At 42.3% G+C, this 22,074-nt stretch overlaps 2 protein-coding genes and 1 pseudogene across 2 annotated transcripts; 2 read left to right on the top strand and 1 right to left on the bottom strand.

The window, feature by feature from the left end:
• Positions 1-2,759, bottom strand: part of LOC129811746 (CDK-activating kinase assembly factor MAT1-like) — an 82,231-nt pseudogene extending 79,472 nt beyond the window's left edge.
• Positions 2,760-3,543: 784 nt separating this feature from the next.
• LOC129811744 (homeobox protein SIX4-like) lies at positions 3,544-12,245 on the top strand. The gene is made up of 3 exons (XM_055863300.1): positions 3,544-4,407; positions 8,079-8,764; positions 9,737-12,245. The coding sequence occupies exons 1-3, from the start codon at positions 3,680-3,682 to the stop codon at positions 10,369-10,371; spliced, it is 2,049 nt and encodes a 682-aa protein (XP_055719275.1). The 5' UTR covers positions 3,544-3,679; the 3' UTR covers positions 10,372-12,245.
• A 6,032-nt stretch (positions 12,246-18,277) lies between these two features.
• On the top strand, positions 18,278-21,439 carry LOC129811743 (homeobox protein six1b). Its single transcript, XM_055863298.1, has 2 exons — positions 18,278-19,101; positions 20,011-21,439. The coding sequence occupies exons 1-2, from the start codon at positions 18,542-18,544 to the stop codon at positions 20,303-20,305; spliced, it is 855 nt and encodes a 284-aa protein (XP_055719273.1). The 5' UTR covers positions 18,278-18,541; the 3' UTR covers positions 20,306-21,439.
• Positions 21,440-22,074: the final 635 nt, after the last annotated feature.

Here is a 22,074-nt window from a genome sequence, read left to right as displayed (position 1 = left end):
GATACATTATGGATTTATGAATGTATCGTTTTCTCTCTATTCAACCTGACTGCCACCCACCCGCCCTTCATCCACACAATATTTTGTGGTTATAATCACGGGGGCTGCGGGTTATGAGTCAACCCATACATCACTAATACACGGTGTGACAGAATTGGTCAAGAGCCCATAAAACGCCTGCTATCCACTGCAGCATCATCTTTCAAATTGTGCCTTTCTCCTGCTGCTGGGCATAAGGGCTTGAGAGACTATACGGTAATATGTCCAGCATCATCCACACGATTTCTCTAGCATACCCTATCTGTCCCTCAGTCTCTTCCTCTCTCCCAGAGCTGTTCTCACTGTAGCAGAGTGGTGAGCGAGCCCTGCACCCCCAGTCCTCCCCCTCACCTGTCCTGCTCAGAGCTCATATCTCTCCCATCTGCAGCTGTCAGCAGGTCAGAAAGGAGGTAAACAGGGGCCTGGCACAGCAAAGACAACCCCCTCCCCCTCCGCAACCCCAACAGCCAGTGACATTGCCTACCTCCCTCCTCCTCTCCTTCCTATTCACTATTGAAGGTAGGAACAATGCAGCCACATAGGGGCTGGTTCACCTGTTTCTCCCATAAAGCCCTCTATGCTCTGGACTCCATGCTCTGGACTCCATGCTCTGGACTCCATGCTCTGGACTCCATGCTCTGGACTCCATGCTCTGGACTCCATGCTCTGGACTCCATGCTCTGGACTCCATGCTCTGGACTCCCACACAAGCAGCTGTGGTGCGTGGGCCCAGGCAGGAGATCCCTTTGTGTAGTAATCACCTGGCCATCGAACACCGCTAACCTACTGTGACGCCCCATTCCTGCCAGTAACACCTAAAACGTAAGGAGCCACAGCCAGAAAACACTGGGACATTTGATTGACTTTTTAACCAATGGGAAGATGAATGTCATAAATTCCAAGGTACATCATCCAGCATGGGAAAAAGTAATCTACATCACTCTGCCTTCTAAAGGGGTAGTGACCAACAGACACACAAGAACCTAGCCTCCACCTACAGAGGTGTCCCTATCAGTTATTCCTTGATCTCTACCTACCCATCCTAATATCCCCGGCCCACCGGCATGTGTGCTGTGCCGTCGCCAAAGGACACAGGTCCTGCGTCATCGTGCGTAGGTAATAAATCACAGAAGGCCACGGTGACAGTAAATGTGCCACTGTGGGGTTTAAATTTAGATGCAGGGTGGAGTGGTTCCATATAGCGCGCAGGACGGCCTAGACTGGATGGCTTCACAGCGTTGTCAGCAAGACTCTCTCCCCAATGCAGATAAGACCTTGCCACAGCTTGACCAATTGACAGTCAGACCAACAGGAAGGAAGGAAGGGAGATAGATAGATAGATAGATAGATAGATAGATAGATAGATAGATAGATAGATAGATAGATAGATAGATAGATAGATAGATAGATAGATAGATAGATAGATAGATAGATAGATAGATAGATAGATAGATAGATAGATAGATAGGATATTTTTGTTTCTAGAATTCCATTCAAATAAGCCTATAGACACTATGTTGACTATGAAAAAAAATATCACTTTTGTCAAGATTAGGCTTATCTCTAGTGACAGATCAGCTTTGGTTCTGGGTTCCGAGATTGCACAACATTTGCACATCAACAATATCACACCAAACTTTGAAATCAAATAGTAGTCAAATAACCAGCAGTCGGGACAGTCAAAGACAACATCCCAATGTGTGTGGTTGCAGTTTCCTAGTAGCACCCTGATGATCTGGTAAACAGCTCTGAAGAGCACCAGCAAGGTGACCGGAGCTAGGGAAGGGCGATCCTCTAAATTGCTTTATTGCAAAGTTATTTAAATTTTCCCCCAGTGTGACCCTGCGTCCAGACAGAACAGAAGCTCTGAGTTATGAGTGGGCTGACCTGATGACGAAGCATAGCCACTTCCTGATGGTACGGTCAATAAACATACAGGGTCGAACATATGCTCCAGCAGACACCACCATTTTCATCACGCTTCGGTGTATAACAACACCCATAAAATCAACCGGTCTCCTCTCCATCACGGAGACTGGGTGGATGTCTGGGCTTACAAAACAGGGGGGATTTTGGGAACAGCTTTATTGCAATCTTTTTTTATGTTACTTCCAAAGATACTGAGCGACTACATCAACTAGAATTGATATATGGGCACAGTTTCCGTATCAAAAACAACAAGCCAGCGCTGTTTATTAAAAAAATAAACGTGTGCATACTGTACAGCTTGTAAACAAGACACGCTGATACAAAGATACGTTTTTATGTTGCCGATAGAATAAACATATTAAAACAAGCAAACATGAATGTTGACATCACGCACCAAATGGTAACAGCTCCTAATGTTCAGCTTGACTAACGTTCCAGACGTACGAACTAACATTACAGTTTATTTTATATTTCTTATTGTAGTTGTCTGGCTAAATAATACACATTATATATATATATATATATATATCTAACGGATTGAAAACATGCAGCTAATAGCTGGAAAGGCTAACGTTAACTAGTTATCATGAATTGATACTCACAGCGTGTGGCCACAAACATTCACCATTCTTTTCAGGGACTGATTCCTGTATTTTGCTGTCTTGCATCTCTACAAAGCACAGAAAATAGATGTCAACAATGAACTAGCAAGTTATCAATATCTCTTAATAACAGTTCACACAAGTGGTAAAATGTGTCACATTTAAATAGTCCCGATGAGAACGTCGGTGGTAAGATCGGTTCCTAGTTAATGGTCCCTCATAGCGCACCGCACTATGTGGACAAATGCGCAATAGTGATACATCTTGTTATTTTCAAATGTAAGATTATGAAAACAAGAATAAACACACACACACACGACATTTTCAGAGCTCGACAATGCCTAGGCTTATTTCATTTTTTTAAACTAACCTTAAAACTAACCTAACCTGTTTGAAAACATGAGAAATGCACTATAGTAATCAGCAAAAAACATTGTTAATAAGAATAGTCTAATAATCAGAGTCTAATAATAATAGGTATTTGCATCAGCTATATATTATTGTTGCATTATGATAATCAAATAGCCTATCAGTTAATTTCCATTAACTTAGCTAACGCATAAGTAACTTTCATTAGTTTGCTTTTATATATTAATCGATGTTGGAGTTGAATGTATAATGTAGGTTATAAAGAGTAGGCTGCTGTACCCATATCACCAATTATTTAATTTAGCTAAAAGGGGCAGTCCATTATCGCACAGCTCAGTTGGTACACTCAAAAATATGCCATGATGCAGACAATATGGAGAGTCTTTTCCGCTCCCATATCAAAATCCCGACCACATTCACCTTGTACAGGTAAGGCTCTGAAATACTGTACGTCATGTTTGAGTGACAGCCGCAAACCAAACATTCGTCTCTGGGTCGAGGTCGCTCCTCCCTGGCGGAGCCCTTCGTAGCCAATCGGGTGGCTCTCCTGCAGACAGACCCCAATGCCCTCTTGCTACAGTTCCCGCAGAGTAAAAGTCACGTTGGAACGAAAGGGGAGCGCTATCCACTTACAGCTGCTGCCAGATATTCGATCGCATTCGCATGGCGAGGGGGTAACCTGATCGGCTGAAGGCTTGCCGGAACCAGGGAGGAGTGACTTACCAGGAAAGGCTTGAAAAATGTCTTCTTCTTCAGGAGAAGTCACAATTTCAAATGACATTCAGAAGGAAAATGTGAAGACGGACAGGCGAGAGTGTATCAAGCTTCTGGCGCTCGATACCGCGGAGTTGTCTATGGAGCGCGCAACTTCGAACACTGATGCGGTCCACAGTGAACTTCTGGTGAGCGCGACCTCTTCCCTGGCATTCTCCCCGGAGCAAGTGGCGTGCGTCTGCGAGGCTCTACAGCAGGGAGGCAATGTGGACCGGCTGGCCAGGTTTTTATGGTCCTTGCCACAGAGTGACCTGCTACGCGGCAACGAAAGCATCCTGAAAGCTCAATCTCTTGTCGCTTTTCATCAGGCTCGGTACCAGGAGCTCTACAGTATTTTGGAGAACCACAGCTTCAGTCCGTCCAACCACTCTTCGCTCCAAGACCTATGGTACAAGGCACGGTATACCGAGGCAGAGAAAGCGCGTGGGAGACCCCTGGGCGCCGTGGATAAATATCGCCTGCGGAGAAAGTACCCACTCCCCCGGACTATCTGGGACGGGGAAGAGACAGTATACTGCTTCAAAGAGAGGTCCCGCAACGCGCTGAAGGATCTCTACAAGCAGAATAGATACCCATCTCCAGCCGAGAAAAGAAACCTCGCTAAAATCACGGGACTCTCTTTGACGCAGGTCAGCAACTGGTTCAAAAACAGGAGGCAGAGGGACAGAAACCCATCCGAAGCACAATCAAAAAGGTGAGAAAGAACAAATAAAGTATCCGTTGATTGCTTGATTTTACGCAAATAGCACAGTGTGCGTAAGGGCACATTTAAATTGTACATTCATTACCAGGAATAATTTTGGAGATTATTGCTGGCAAGGTCGAGCTGGCGTGCCTTGTATCATACACACACATGACTGCCTCTGGCTATTGCATGGTAATCACCCATAGAGCTTGGTGTGTGAGTTGACAGCGTAAATAATTAACATTAGATAGAGTAATTCCGAAACAAAAAAGTGTGCCAAGTAGCAAACACGCCGCTAATGTTTTGAAATATGAGGCTGTTGCCATCCAGATCGGGTTTCTTTTGAGTGTTCAGGCGCTAAGAACATGGATACCAGTCCAACATTAGCCTGCTATATTCCGAATATAACTTTTATAGTCTAAATGGTGTTATAATGGTGTTATAAATAAGTTGTTTATAGATTTAGCCTATAAATATGAAACAATTATATAGTCTCCTGACAGTGTGTGTGTGTGTGTGTGTGTGTGTGTGTGTGTGTGTGTGTGTGTGTGTGTGTGTGTGTGTGCGTGCGTGCGTGCGTGCGTGCGTGCGTGCGTGCGTGTGTGTTCAAAACCAACTGAATACCTCACTTGTGTGTGTTCAAAACCAACTGAATACCTCACCTGTGTGTGTTCAAAACCAACTGAATACCTCACCACATAAATCACTTTAGCTGTTTACTTTTCCTTTTAAGCCGAGGGTAATCAGAAAACCTCCCTTCAGCGTTTCGTTTAAAAAACCCCACCCACAGGCAGGCAGATATATTCCCTTCTTTTTATGTTTTCTTCTCTGTGAACAAAGCTCGCGCGCACCTGGTGGAGGTGACTTCTTTCTCTCGCTCTCTCTCTCTCAATTCAATTCAAGGGATTTATTGGCATGGGAAACATATGTTAACATTGCCAAAGCAATTGAAGCACACACACACACACACATACATACATACACACGCATATGCACACGCACACACACACTTCCAGAAAGATGATGTCATAAACAGCTCAAAGGCATTTTTGCTTGAAGAACGTTTTTTGTGTTTGCAATCCACTTCATTCCAGTATGTGGAGGCCAATAATTATATTGCCAATGACTGAAAATTATTGTCCTTTGAGTGACAAAATAAGTGATTATAAGCCATAGTTATTAAGTTAATTTATGGAGAAGAGGAATAAGCTATCCTTCTTCAATACCTGGCTTGCAGGCCTCAGGACGATGAAGCAGAAGTTTCTCAGTCAATGAGGTTCTTTATTTCAGAGAGAGTCTTTTTTTGTAGCGAGGGAAATGCAGCTGTTTCAGTCACTCACTCAAGATGAAAAATACAATTGGAAATGGCATTGTTCGATTTCTTAATATTTTCCTGACATTACAAAACTGAAAAGCTGAAGTTAGGCAAACAAAAAAATAAACCAAAACATATGCCAATAACCACCAAATTACAAATAAATGTAGTTGACCATTTGTGTTGTCACGCTGCGACCGCTGACATTTGTCACCCTGGAATGTATTGCACCAAATGGTAGGTCGACTGTTGGTTGTATTGTCGTAGAAGCCTACTAGGTCCCGAAGGAGTTTATATAAAGGAGGGATATAATTCAATGTATTCTCCACGGGGTAAAACTTTTGGTAGCCACTACACCTCTTTGAAGCAATGTTTGTGAGATCTCCATGGTTCACCTCTGTTGTTGTGCCCACAAAGATTCTATAAAATTCTATATGTACTTGTGCTTGAGGTTGTATCACTATTTCAATTGGCTAAGACAGTTGAGGGATGGATTAAGTTGCATTGACAAGTCAGCCACATTTCTTAGTATGCAAATAATAAGGTATTTTTCATGTTCAAATCAAAAACAATTCAAATGTTATTTGTCACATGCTTTTGTAAACATCAGGTGTAGACTAACAGTAAAAATGCTTACTTACGGCCTTTCCCAACAATGCAGAGAGAAAAATTTAAAAATAATAACACAAACAATAAATACACAATGAGTAACTTGGCTATATACACAGGGTACCGGTACTGAGTCGATGTGTGGGGGTATGAGGTAATTGAGGTAGACAAGTACATATAGGTAGGGTTAAAGTGACTAGGCAACAGGACAGATAATAAGCAGTAACCGCAGCATATGTGGTGAGTCAAAAGAGTTAGTGCAAAAAGGGATCAATGCAGATAGTCCTGGTAGCTATCTGGGTAACTACACTGAACAAAAATATAAGCACAACATGTAAAGTGTTGGTCCCATGTTTCATTAGCTGAAATAAAAGATCCCAGAAAGGTTCCATACACAAAGGAAGCTTATTTCTCTCAAATTTTGTGCAAAAATTTGTTCACATCCCTCTTAGGTAGCATTTCTCCTTTGCCAAGATAATCCATCCACCTGACAGGTGTGGCATATCAAGAAGATGATTAAACTGCATGGTCATTACACAGTTGCACCTTGTGCTGGGGACAATAAAAGGCCACTCTAAAATGTGCAGTTTTGTCACACAACACAATGCCACAGATGTCTCAAGTTTTGAGGGAGCGTACAATGGGCATGCTGACTGCAGGAATGCCTACCAGAGCTTTTGCCAGAGAATTTAATGTTCATTTCTCTACCATAAGCCGCCTCCAACATCGTTTTACAGAATTTGGCAGTATGTCCAACTGGCCTCACAACCGCAGACCACGTGTAACCACGCCAGACCAGGACCTCCACATCCGGGTTTCTTCACCTGCGGAATCGTTGGGGGTGGAAGTATTTATGTGTGTAATAAAGCCCTTTTGCGTGAAAAAACTCACTCTGATTGGCTGGGCCTGGCTCCCCATTGGCTCGGCCTGGCTCCCAAGTTAGTGGGCCTAATGCCCCTGTTCAGTCATGTGAAATCCATAGTTCGAGCTTAATGAATTTAGTTCAATTGACTGATTTACTTAAAAGAACTGTAACTCAGCAACATCTTTGAAATTGTTGCATGTCGAATTTATATTTTTGTTCAGTATATTTAGCAGTCTTGTGGCTTGAGGGTAGAAGCTGTTCAGGGTCCTAATGGTTCCAGACTTGGCGCATCGGTACTGCTTGCCGTGCGGTAGCAGAGAGAATAGTCTATGACTTGGGTGGCTGGAGTCTTTGACTATTTTTAGGGCCTTCCTCTGACACCGCCTGGTATAGAGGTCCTGGATGGCAGAGAGCTTGGCCCCAGTGATGTACTTGGCCGTACGCACTACCCTCTGTAGCCTTCTGTTTACAGGCAATGACAGTTTATTCCTTGGTAGTGAGTGATGCAATATTTTATTAATTTATGCAATGTTTACATCCCAACATACACACACACACACACAAACACACTACCACTCTGAGTGAGAAACACACACGCACACCCACTTTCTCAACATTCTCACAGGTCTGCCTATGATTATCTTGGTTTCAAAATCTGTCTGTCTCACTCACTTTGTCAATAGTAAAACTCCACCTCTGCGCTCACAAATGACAGCAACATATTGTAAGTCAAACTAGTAGGACAACTTACTTCTCTGACCTCTATTCTGCCTCACACAATTCTATTATTAAAATCTATCAGAAGTGTAGAAGAGGACATATTTCATTCAGACAGTCCACGAGCTTCTTTATATATCTCACTGTCCCTTCTCTCTGGCATTTTTCCCACAGTGAATCTGATGGCAACCACAGCACAGAGGATGAGTCTAGTAAAGGACAGGAAGAGCTTTCTCCACTCCCCCTCTCCAATTCATCTGACGGGGCGATGACCCATGGGGCCCTCCCCCTGCAGACAGGGTCTCTGGACAGTGGGTTGGTCATCAAACAGATTGGAGACATCAAGATGCCCCCTGGATCCAGCAGTGGGGTTCTCTTTAACGGGAACCTAGTGACCAGTAACCCCTCCACTGTCTTCCATAACGGTGGCTCGTCTTACCTCCAGGCCCCCAGCAACATCCTGTTCAACGGGCTCAACCTGGGTGTCCAGCCCCTGGGCTTCAACCCCCAGCGGCTCTCTGGGGGGGTCTTGATGGGGGGCTCTGGTGTGGACATGCAGATGCAGGCAGGCCAGGAGAAGGGGCTGGGCAGCTCCAGTGTGGACTACGCCTCCTACTCCGGCTGTGTGAACGGGGCAGAGGTGAAACTGGAGGGGGTTCACGGCATGGCAGCTCAAAATGCCGGCTCGTCCGTCCTCACGTTCAGTTCGTCCTCAGGGGCGCTCCAGCTGGGCGGTTACAGTCAGGTCCATGTGCACAGCGGCATATCTGACGGCAACGGGGCATCTCTGCTCAACAGCAATGTAGGTCTTCCTCCTCTGCAGCTCCCCTCTGGCTCCTCCACCTCAGCACTCTCACAAGGTGGGTTGACTTTAACTGGTTGTCAGTTCTATGTCAGCTACATTGAAAACTTAAAACCCGCATTGAAGTTTTGCCGATAACGGTTATTGGTGAGAAATAATTATGCTTAGAGTATTTTAGGATTCAATGTCTTCTTCATTGCTAATGAAAGATACATTATCTGTGCATTTACAAGAATATGGTGGTAGTTGACCCTAACCTTTTAAATATAACAAATATTGCAACCAAATCCCTTTCTTCTTCTTCAATAAAGTGAATGAGTCCTGGGTTGAAATAGCAATGGGTGTAGTCATCAGCTCTGTTATGCGTTCAATATGTCTAAGCTGCCTTAGCATTTGGCCTTCCTGACTTTGGGTCTGAGGCCAGAGGCTTGTTACTGCACTGCAATGAGTTGGGGCTCGGCGCAAATGCCAGACACACACATACACACATACACACACTCCATTATCTTGTGTGGCGATATATGGTGGTCCTGGAAAATTATAGAGACGAATAGAACGCAGGTTCTGAAGTCATCATCACTGCACACTCCTGACCTCAGGGGGAGAGGAGGAGAATCTGTCTCAGACAATTACAGGGCTGAAAAACTTACTAACGAGGAGAGAGTCATTACAGCACTTACTTTGACAAAAAGCAGAGACTTCATACCAGGACAAAAGAAAAGTAAAATGGAAAGAAAAAATGCCTTTTTGTTGGCCCATAGCAGGCTTTTACATCAATACAACTCTCCTGGGTCCCACAGGGTCAGCTTCAAAACCCAGGTGTGAGAGAGACACAGCAGAGATTTCTGATGGATTTCTGCTGGAAGTTAAGAACATACAGCAACAGTACAGTAAGAGTGAAGCCAGAGATTTGGAAGATTGTGTTAGTCGAGTCGAACAGGAGTGGGTTATAGTGGTTCAGAGATAAGGGTATAAAGTACTGTTTGTAAGGAGTATAAGATGTATAATGCCCTGTCATTGATTATCCCAGGTACAATCCAAGTGAACAATGAAGCAGTCAGTTCTTCCAGTGAGGACTCCTACCACCACCAGCACCATCAGGACAAGCTGGCCATGGCCCCCATGCACCCCAGCACGGTGCTGTACAGCATGGGCAACACTGGACAGACCTCCATCAAGAAGGAGCCCCTGGAGGGAGGCGGGAGCGGTGGGGTGTACTCCTACCACCATGGCCTTCACCTGGACCCCAGTGGGCAGCTCAGTTACTCCTCAGCCCCCCTAAACTCAGAGGAGGTCCCCTCTAGCCAGGGTCCCACCCCCTCCTCTGATGTAACCATGGTCAGCTCCTCCAGTCCAGAGCCTGAGGTCTACACCACCCTTACCGTCAGCACCCCTCTGATGGCCCAAACAGACCCGAACAGACACCACCTCCAGCCTGGGGAGTACCTCAGGGGCCACAACCCACAACCTGTCCCTTCTTCACACCTCCTGGGCCCTGGCATGAACAACAACTACATGTCTGTGTCAGAGAGTAAGGTGGACACTAGTGGCAATGGGGTGAATGAGATGGTGCGGGTCATGTGTGGGGAGATGGAGCCGGGGGAGGAGAAGGAGCTGGCCAAATTACAGACAGTGCAGATGGACGAGGATATGGCTGACCTTTAACCTGTAACCTATGACGTTTCATAAGCACTCATATCTGCCCAAGCAGTGATGTGATGAATATTTTTACTTTTTTGTGTGTTTTTTTACCATTAATTTCTTCTAAGTGTTAAATTATTTGCTAATGTTGTGTTCATTTTACCTTACAATGCACTCTTTTCAGATACAAACCCCTTGGATTGGCACCAGGAAGTCATCCTAATGAATGATTTTAAAACTCCCGATACCTCTATGCCTCACAGAAAGTCAGAACTAGAAGTCCCTTGCATGCATATGAACCACATTCTAAGTGAGCATTTTTTATATACAACACCTGCTACTTCCCATTGAGTGGACTTGATCCACAGAAGCAGGTGTTGGAATGGCCCTGGTCATGTGACCAGGATGTTCCTCCAAACTAAATGCGTCATCTGGGTCAACTCAAAAAGGTCCTTTAGTAGGGGGAGGGGAGCGTCTCTGTGAAAATGTTCACTAAACCACTACAACTGCTGCACTGAAAACCACACATAAAACCACATATGAATAACAGGACCATCACTGTGCACAGCAGTTGCTGATTTATGCAATTTAGTCCTCTTCAAATTCTCAGAAAGTCATTCAAGTCTACCATCTTCCATAGTACATTCATAATTTGTTACATATCATGTGGGCTGAGGATGATTCATCATATTTATGGCATGGTTTCTGTTCGGGGGACTTAAGAAGAAATGAATGTACCTTTCTGCCCCGTAGAATGTCAGTCTGCACTGACCTCTCCTAATTTGCACTAGCATCAAAACACTATAACAGAAGGTTGTAGCTTCAAAGAACCTACCTTTCCCTCTGGACTGATCAAACCATAGCAAATCTATACTGTGAAAACATATTTCAAGCTTAATCCGTTATTGGAGACAGGGAGAGGTTATAAAGGGGGTGTGACACAGTCTGTATCTATTTGAATGTAGTAAGACCACTATATGCTGTTTGTTAATTTTTGCAACAGTATGTCCCATCATTCATTTTGAAATGTCTCTCAAACTGTCTCTGTGAAAATATACATCAGTTATATTTGTCTACACAGTAAGATGCAAGCACATTTATATTATTGACTGTTGTGCCTGTTTGTGTGTTTGTATGAGAAACTGGAAGGGGAGCATTGTGTTTGAGTGAGGAGAACCACATGCAGTCCGAAGTGTTTTATATGGAGAGGGATTTCTATTGTGTCCCTTTGCATGGCAAACTGAGTTAAGAATATTACAATGTCCTGGTTACTAGTGCCTTTTACTTTTAATTGTTATTTTCTAAATACGATTGAGTGTGACTAGCAAGTTCTCTACACTCTATGATTGATGCATAGGTGCAGAGTGAGACACATGCAAACTTCCATGGTTTTCAGATAATGCTATACCACTTTGGGTAATTTTCTGGTATTATTAGATAGGTGCATAAGCCAGACATCTCCTGTGATGTTGAGGCAGGGAGTAAGTGGGCCTCATTCGTCAACAAATGTATGTGGAGCACTTCACAACTGAAGACATGAACTCCACACAGACACCCAACACAAAACCATAATACCCCATCTCAACCGCATGACCAACAGATGTCATTTACACATAACAGTAAAACATTAAGACACAGATCCATGTACATAGAGACTTGCCAGTACATTTTCCTTTGTCAGGTTCCATGACCTAAACCCTCACTCAGAGAAGAGCTATGAACAGACTGCAAACTGACGTAAAGATTACATTACAGAACAACTTTGTCTACATGCTCTGATGTCATATACCAAAAATAAGCCATAGGCATATGGTAAAACAGATTATTTTTTATTTTAGCTTGAACTGTATGTTTGTAATCTGAAATGATGTGAATGTATTTTTCTAAATCTCCATACTGCATTAAAAGTTTATATTTATAAAAGTATAAAACTGTTACTAGTTTTTGTCATGAAAAAAGTGTTCATTTGGCTCCTTTACCATGACTAAATCATTTCTAGATTATTTCTTAATTAAACATGTGAGTTGGGTTTGTGTTTAATGTTATGTCTACAGTGGACCTAAATTCTCCAGACAGGAAGCATACGTCTTCTATATATTTAAAAGGCTTAAAAAGCCAACCTCTGCGTGGATGGGGGTATAACAGGCATGCCCTGATCCAACAAGCCTAGAACTGCGCTCTGCAAACCTGCAGTGATCATTTGCACATGCCTGGCAACCTGGTGTTCATTAACCCTCCTATTCTCATCTCAGCCGCCGTAATTCAAATAAACAGCAATGAGATTTCCAGAGGTACTGCTCTTATGGGTGGGGGGTCCATAGCTCCACACAGTCCTGTCTATGGGCCCTCTCCCTGGGATAACCCAGAGAAAGCTCTCCCTGGCTCACTCAGCTGATCCACATATGGATGAATGAGTCTGAAGTGTTGTCACTCACAGGCACTCTGTGTCTGTACAGAGAAATCCTGAACTGCTCACATGACTTTGGGGGATTTTTAATGATCTTCCACCCAATTCTGATTCACTCCGCCGGCTCCTAAGTAAGACTAGTTAAGATAAAGGGGGGAGAAGGGGCGGGGGAATGGATGCATGGGTGGATAGGTAGATGGAGAATGTATAGTGGTTTTGAGACTGGACTTCAGGTCTTATCCTCTTCGGAGATAATTTTTATGGGTTCTATACGGATGACCCAAATAAACAGAAGGTGTTTGTCTCTGCTTACTCAATGGAGAGAGAGGGGGAGAGTGGGGAAGAAAAAGGAGAGGCAGGTAACTGGTGTATGGTTACCTGTGCACTGGTGACTTTGTCGCCATGGCATTGGATTAGCTGATTGTTAGGTATCAGGTGATGCCTCCTGTAATATTGAAGAGGGTGAAACGGCTTTGTTGAAGCACTGAACAAAGTCTGATTGGAAAAGGGAGCCAATGTTCTCTTGGTCTCATGGGGTGTGGGCCCCAGAAAGCTTCAAATTTCTCCTTTTTATTGTGCCTGTAGATGAGAAGAAAATGAACAGCACAGTCAGTCCTTTTAAAGGAAGACTAAATACTAGTTTGAAGAACATCTGTTTGCAATATTACTACATTATTTGTATTACAGTATAGCCTACAACGCAACCTTAATATATGGATGTATTGCATATTTAGAAAAAAAAGTTTAAAAAGTAACTTATAGATATGTCACTTTTAAAATAACACACTTTATACATGAGATGTGTCCAGCGGCTATCGCTCACCATCAAATACACCAATCCAACCACATAATAATGTTACCAAAAAGTGGAACAACTAAGATGTATAATTTCGTCCACAATTTAAAACGTGCACTGTAAAACATGCACGGGCGAACAGTAAAAGAAGGGACCCCCCCAGAACCGAGGCCTTATTAAAAACGGTGACCTCTGATCTCTTGGATGGTTTCAAAGCTGACATGTAATGCGGCGCAGCAGACTGCAAGCCATATGTAACATGACCTGGGGAGCGCGGGTACTCCGCTGCTCCACGTCCCACTAATGAGAGGCCAGGGGTCGCTGGGTGCTGCGCTGTTCCAAAGACCCACCACCAATGCTTTACCCACGGAGATTCATTTGTGGGGTTCCGAAAGTGAAATGTAAATAAATGAACCTAAAGTTAGCCAATATAAGTACAATTATAAATTGATGTTTAAACGCGCACTCTGTGGCGTTTATAATGTGAGATGTGTGTGTGCCTAAAATCCATTGGGAACGACTGAGGTTAGCTTATAGGCCAAGTTGTTCTCGCCATCAAAACCACAACGCAATATTTGACTTCGACATCAGATAATTGAGTTGTTATCAGGCGTGAGAAAATATCTGCACATGTTCAGTCCTCCATCCACAACGAAAAATAAAAGGAAAGGTGCGACCTGGGGCAATTTAATGCTCGGTTCTGCACTATAACCGCAACGTATAACATATGCGTAAAAACGGTCCAAACGTGCACTACACATGCCAGTGTGTTTCCACCCATATCTATATCTCCCCCCTTACACACGCACACGCGCACCGGTGCACGCACACATGTTGGGGTGTTGTTCTCCACTGAAATGGGATATGTTGAGAGAGAGGCAACAGCTGGGAGTCCGCATCATCGCCACACTACACTGGTGACATTGTATTTCCCATAGAAACACACCACTCTGTAACAGGAGGGACGCAAATAAGACTCATATGACTATTAAGGAGTTTGACTTTGTCTGAAAGCAATACAAACATGACAGCTCCTTTCCCCCATGCCAAATGTCACCTGCCCAATCAATGTTTACTATAGATGTTTTATTAGTTGTGTTACCAACACTCATAGGCCTTTAAAGATAATGGTAAGCTTAATTTAGCACATAAAAACATGAACACTAAATATACTCTCCAAATAGTCCGTTTTAGGCATTGTGAATTTCAAATATCGATCTGTGCATAACGTCATGGGGTTGTTGTTTATAAACTGGGGCCCCCTCCCTACCAGTAACCTACACATTGTCTGAAACCAATGGTCAAGTGGTTTAGAAAATGAGGACAACACATTTCAAAACATTGTGGTTGTTTTATTACATAGAACGCTACGGTAAAGCCTCTTAATCGAATGATCGTTTAACAACATCAGGACCAAAGTTGGTTTACTAACCTGCTATATAGCCTTTTGTAGCCTATGAGGTGGCCCTGCGAGGAAAGTGAGCCGTAATGATTTTGATGGGAGGTGACCGCAGTGCTCTTATACAAGGCTAATTTTCTAACATGACAGGAAACTCTGTTAAGCTGATAATTGCGGCTCCAATTTCATTTAACTCACTCATGTCAACAGTTGTGTTTTGAGAAAGCAACCAATTCGGTGTATTGCACTTAAAGTGATGAATAGGCTTGTATGTTTTACAACAAAAAAGTAGGTCTGGGCAGGGCCTATAGGCCAATTCAAACTAATAGTATTGAAAACAAGTCCTATTGTGGTAATTAATAATCACATATCTTATACTTCGTCTCAAGTGAGTGAGTTAAATTATCAAAAGATTGTGCAAAAAAATCTAAAATTGTATTTACACAGACACAACAACATTAGGGTTATAAAAATATAGTAATCTTAGCCAGACTTGAAGTTGCCTGACGGCACTCATTTTTGTTTAAAAATGTTTGCTGCATACTTTGCATAGTTTGAAGATATATCGGCCTATGCAACGAATTATACGGGGTGTCAAATATTATAGGCCCACCTTTTAATTGAAAAAAAGTTTTACAGCAATGAATTATTAGGCCTGGGCTATGTCTCGAATTATTTTGATTTATCCAAGTAGGCTAGATATATTAAGGAAAGCCATGGACTACATAGGCTACATTCCGAATGTTTCAGCCAATTTGAACAGTATCAGCAATGTTCCAGTCAACAGCTGAAATAGCAGTTTTGATTAAGCGAAAACCATCTGCTTGCTTGTGTGAACCCGGCCTTGCTGGACTTTCATCATTTTACTCTCTTCTCCTTTTTATAAAGAAAAAAGCTTCAGTCACAAAACGCCACATATAGACGGTTTGATATGAGATATGGTGACGTTTTTATGAAGTGCTTTCTCAGTATGTATTTGTGGATTGTTTTCTTTCTCCCTCTCATTTTCCATCCACCGACGTTATGTGCAGTAGCAGAGACGTCGCCAATCGTCATCATTGCCCGGGGGCAGTGGAGGGGAGTCCACATCTTGAAATAATCACGACCTGAACTAAGATTGGGCACGTCCCCCTGGCTTCTCGGGTTAAAGGAGGAGGCGCGGCGCAATGTGGTAGAGATATTAGAGAAACCTGAGAGCGGCCCATAAGACAGCTCATTTGCTGGAGCGCTGGGGTTTAGAGAACTGAGCGTAGCGAACCCCATAGGCCTCCGCCTAATGTCGAGGACCGACCAGCCAACCGCACAATATGCACCTTTTATTCACTGAATGATGGGACCTTCGTTTTCGATAGCCTACCTCAACGTATTTCATAACTTCTTGTATGTTCTCATTTGCATGACAGAATGCACATCTTTCAGCCAATTTTAGGCTATACTTTGGATGCTCGTTTGATATTGTTTTCCTTTATAATCAATACAACTGGGAATAGGTCGAGCAATTATACATTATTGTCCATTAATTCATCAGGAGGCAGTTATGTTGAGATCATAATAATCTCAGCAAATGGTTGGGTCTTACACTTCATTTATTGCATACCCTCTTCCATTTGCATTTATGATAGAAGGTCCATTTACAAAAGTACCCCTAAATCAATTTTATAATCTTTATGGTATAGGCCATTATTTTCAAACAGATGAAGCTGGATATTCTAGATTCGCCTCTCATCCAAGCACGAGGTTAGTTTTTACACGTGTCTAAAACCACAGAAATGTATTAAACCAACGCTCGATTAAACCCTTATAACTGGTAGTCCTAGTGGTATGTAGAATACCAAATATGTTAACAGTAAATTACCTATAACATTTAACCAGAGATCTATATTTCATTTGTGAAATCAGATATTGGTTAAAGATGTAGGCCTAACGGACAGAATAAATAATATTGGAAATAATATTGGCTGCCCTAGAAATGCTCCTTTCCGGTGTCTACTTCTCAACGTGTTGCCGGAGAGTCAAGTTGCAAATCCTGGGAAAGATAAAGAAATTTGATCTATCCTTCAAAACAACGACTCAACGACCAAGAGCCCGTGACTCACAGAACTCATTTACTAATGGACAGGTTTTATGTTTCACGCCACAACATTGAGGACAGCAGTGGAGAGACGATTTATCTCCAGGGAAATAACCTTGGGGAGGCCAGAATCAAAATGTACATCATTTCGTAGAAATATAAAGATTTCACACCATAATAAATGAACAACTAATGCAGTACTATTAGTAGCCTAAAATGTACTGATGCAAATTGAAACTGAAAAAAAAAAATCGAAAACACAGATATAACTGAACATCAAAATGATTCTATGGATGACTAATGGTTTAGGCAAGGATTTTGGAAATTTAAAGAATTTAACAAGCTGCAAAAAAATTACATAAAAAAAGACAGAATAATAATATCAATGGAAATGTCCATCGTAACGCGTAAAGAGGAGGCATTCCCCACCAATCAAATATAAGGCATATACGTTATTACTGATGCACAAACTGAATATCATAACTGTTGGTTCATTGGGACCTTTATTTAGACATAAAGTTAGAGGAAATATATTTCATCAGATTCCAGGTTCTATACAACACGATGCCGTTTGCAAATCTCAGTTGAAAGCTCAGTAAAATATCCTACACGTGTTAGACGACTATTCCACAATATGAGGCCTGGGCATATATCTTTCATCAATAGCCCATCTTGCAATATTGACATAGAAGCCTTACAAAGAACTATCCTAAGTTATTTTTGGAATAAGATGTTTATTCACATTATCAATACCTGTACGTTTCTTAACGTTTCTTTCCTGTCTAAAAGCCCCAACCTTTTTGGCAGGCACTCCTACGTAATGGCACGTATAACTATCATAGGAAGTTATTAAATTATATCACCTCATAAAATACACTACTTGATAATTAATGGACTATGAAAAATAGGAGAGAAATACACAATCTGCGTGCTATTAACTCGGTAGCAAGATGAGGGGGGTTAACGGTGACAATAATTAATACTGCATGGTGATGCAATAAATTACTTCAGCTATATTCATCGATCGCTTGTACTTCACTTCAAGCCTTGTCTGGAACTTTCCAAAAACATGGGAGGTCCTGCATGAAGAGAATGATAAAAATGCTCTTTAAGAAGTCTGTAATAATTGATTAGCATTTAGGTACCTTTGCTCCCTCAGCTAAAGCTGGAGAGGAGTATGGGGTGGGGGCTCCAATTTCAGCCCCTGACGTACTCCCTCCAGGGAGGAAACGGAGCTGCAAACCCAGTTCTGCTCGGCTGCCAGGGTATAGGGCAGTGGGAGAGCCAATCAACGAATCGCGCAGCGCTCTCTTTAAGCCTGACATATCTCCAACAGGAACAAATTGTCCCAACAATCAACATCCGAATCTCCCGTGCGCATCAGGGGTGGAGTGGATATTGTCCGGACGCCGGATTGCACTGGGTTCTGGAATACAATAACAAACCAGTGAAGAATATATAGACAGAAAAACAGCATCCCTCTGGATATCGGCGTTGGGCTGGGGATTGAGACCCGACATCATGTCAATACTACCTTCGTTTGGGTTTACCCAGGAGCAAGTCGCCTGCGTCTGCGAGGTCCTGCAACAAGGAGGTAACCTGGAGAGGCTCGGTCGTTTTCTCTGGTCTCTCCCAGCTTGTGACCACCTCCACAAGAATGAAAGTGTACTGAAAGCAAAGGCGGTGGTCGCCTTCCACCGAGGGAACTTCAGAGAGCTCTATAAGATCCTGGAGAGCCACCAGTTTTCCCCGCACAACCATCCCAAGCTGCAGCAGCTGTGGCTGAAAGCGCACTACGTGGAGGCGGAGAAATTGCGCGGCCGACCGCTTGGAGCCGTGGGGAAGTATAGGGTAAGAAGGAAATTCCCTTTGCCCCGCACGATCTGGGACGGCGAGGAGACCAGCTATTGCTTTAAGGAGAAGTCCAGGGGTGTTCTTAGAGAGTGGTACACGCATAACCCATATCCCTCCCCGCGAGAGAAAAGGGAGCTGGCCGAGGCCACGGGACTGACCACTACGCAGGTCAGCAACTGGTTCAAAAACAGACGCCAGAGAGACAGAGCCGCAGAAGCTAAAGAAAGGTATGTTTTGACCAAAAAAGTACAATCAAATGTTGCCATAGTACGATTAACAGTAGGAAAGAATAAACTAAACATAATCACATGCGTAATTTACCAGAGTTGGAATTGTGTTGAATAAATTCCCAACTAATTTATTTAAAGTGACATGCCCTTTTGCTGATTTTTAGATGGCCCAACTAATATTACAATATATTTATACTAAAGGGTTTTAACAATTTTAAATTACAATTTATCCACTGTAAATTACATTTCAAACATTTAGTGTGATACTCGAAAACAAAAACCTATGGCCAACATACGTTTGAAATGGAACCAATGACAAAATATTTACTTATAATTTCGATAGTGTTCTAAATATTTCTGGCATCAGAATAAGTTATAGCTATTTAGACAGTGATACATGTACATTTGGAGCTACAGGTCACGGTTTCAGTGGTCAAGATATCGAATCAGTATGATAGAAGATATTATTCTAATGCAATAATTAAAAGTATTGCGTGATCAAAAGTTTCCCTTTTGCAATTGAAATGTCAAAATAATAAAACGGATTGAATATATTTTTAATTGCATTACCCTAAAGTTTAAACCAATTTTGGATTGGCTTGTTCTTGGCTTATGATTGAAATGTCTAGCTTGTATTTGGCCTATCGATTCTGTAAACCTGGGTCCAAGATTGTTTATTCACAACCGAAAATCACCACCACGAAATCATGCAACAAACCAATGATGACAGTACTCAACTTTTGCATAGTTAAAATAGTTACACGACAATGCGAGTGTTAGGAATTGGTTGGGCTCTATGTTGACTTGTTTCTTTTTGTGTCAACATCTTTATAGTCCTCAAAGTGGTATGATAGTATGCTATAAACATTTATATTTCTAAAGTTTTTACATATCTTCCCTTCTCAGAGAAAACAGCGAAAACAACAACTCCGGCAACAACAAACAGAACCAGCTGTCTCCCCTCGATGGCGGCAAGTCGCTCATGTCCAGCTCGGAAGATGAGTTCTCTCCACCACAAAGCCCTGATCAGAACTCTGTGCTTTTGCTCCAGGGAAATATGAGTCACCCCGGCGTCTCCTCTTACCCTATGACGGGTCTCGGTGGCGCACAGCCGGTGCATGGAATGCACGGACACCCGCACCAACTCCAAGACTCGTTGCTGGGACCTCTAACATCGAGCCTTGTGGATCTAGGCTCCTAAAGGCAAACTGATACTATCTTTGAAAAGACTGATAACTCTACCAGCTTGAGTACATATATGAAATTACACTATGGTACCTTATAACTAGACTGACCTCTGTCTGTCGTTAAATTTGGTTAGAACTATAACGCAATTATTTTATGCGCTTATCCTGACTTAGGAGGTACCCTCCTTCCCGTGAAAATACAATCAAACCCCCTTTTACGAACTCTTAAGTCAACGAGACACTTAAACTGGACTGCCCTTTTGCTTAATTTATGATATTTTTTGTTCAGATAAAATTTATAGCAACCTCCTGCTATGGAAACTAAGAAGCGACGTTTTCATTAAAATCCTATTAGTTTCCAATAAAACAAAAAGAGACGTCAATTTGTTTAATGTGTATTATTTGTATGTCCAGTCAATAAAATAAATAGCATTATATCATAGCCTATATTCATCCCTCAAAGATATGTAGGGCATGCAGAACAAATATGGGCTATAATAAACCAAAACATTTTGGTCAGGTTTTCTTCCTTGGTATAGCATTGAGCCATCTACATTTTACGCACGTCCATGATAGCAAACAATTCAAACTATCTGTTCAACTTTTGGGCAGGGTGTATTCGAAAAGCACATTTAGTTTCTTAGGCCTCTTTGTCACTATTTGGATGGATAGAAACCACGGTCAAAGTTCTCTGTTTAACTCTCCAGACAAAAATTGACATATTTAATCTTTCCTTGAAATTGATGCTTTAATTTTCACCCAACGTGTGATTTCAGATATGTTAATGGTGTTGAAACTCAAAACATGATCGATTCAGAATAACAACAAAACATCCGGATTGGGAACTGTAAAATGTGGGCCCCAAAATATTTTAATTCGATAAAAAAAGGACCACGAGGTATGCACAACAGAGGAGTTTTGTCGATGATATTTAAAGCCATGTTTTTCCCAAGGCGAAGAAGCCTGGTTCTCGCCGGTGCTCCATGAGCGCTGCGGATCATTACGTCTGTGTTGAGGTGTTTACTTTGCTCTCTCCAAGTGTTTGTTCTGTCGGTTCTGGGCCACGGAAAAGCAACACCATCTGCGGAAGGCGTGATTCTACATTAATCTGTAGCCTACTACGAAGAACAAATAAACCTAGAAATTGATTTATGTTTTTTAAATACTTCCTCTTTCATCCTTGTTCAACATCATGCACAACTTTTAGAATTACAATACAATTAGTATTGAACCCTGTTATCACTCATGTTATAGGCTAACTATCCTATAATAATGATGGGAATTGAAAGCTCAATGATAAACCACCATCACCAACAACAATAATAACAACAGTAGCCTAATCTGCTTCTTATTTTAGTTATTAGCATATTACTAAAATTGTCTTAGAATAATACAAACAATATACAAATAATAACACTACTGCAATAATATGAATAATTGCTGTTGCAATCATTGACATTCGAATATATCGAAAAAGCAAATGTAAGACTGATTTGTGTAGGGTCTACACTCGCGTTAGGCTGTAAAGCAATCCTCAAAGGACAATAACATTTATAGCGTACTTTATGGGCCAAATATCTGCGTCATATTTTGAAAAATGTCTCACTTGCACTCCAAAAGTTTCTTGTAACAGAGGACAACTCCTCTGCCCCTCGACCCCTTCGGCTCATGTCAGGGTAAATTGTTTTGAACAGAGAGCACGGAGGATTTCCTGGGCCTAATCTGAACCAGTTGCTGCTAGCATTAGATCCTGATTGCCAAGATTGCAAGGCTATGTCGGGCT

This window comes from Salvelinus fontinalis, chromosome 15 (genome assembly GCF_029448725.1).
Source record: "Salvelinus fontinalis isolate EN_2023a chromosome 15, ASM2944872v1, whole genome shotgun sequence".
Lineage (NCBI taxonomy): Eukaryota > Metazoa > Chordata > Actinopteri > Salmoniformes > Salmonidae > Salvelinus > Salvelinus fontinalis.
The sequence above is the reverse complement of the archived record's forward strand: the minus strand, read 5'-3'. Positions and strand labels throughout refer to the sequence as shown.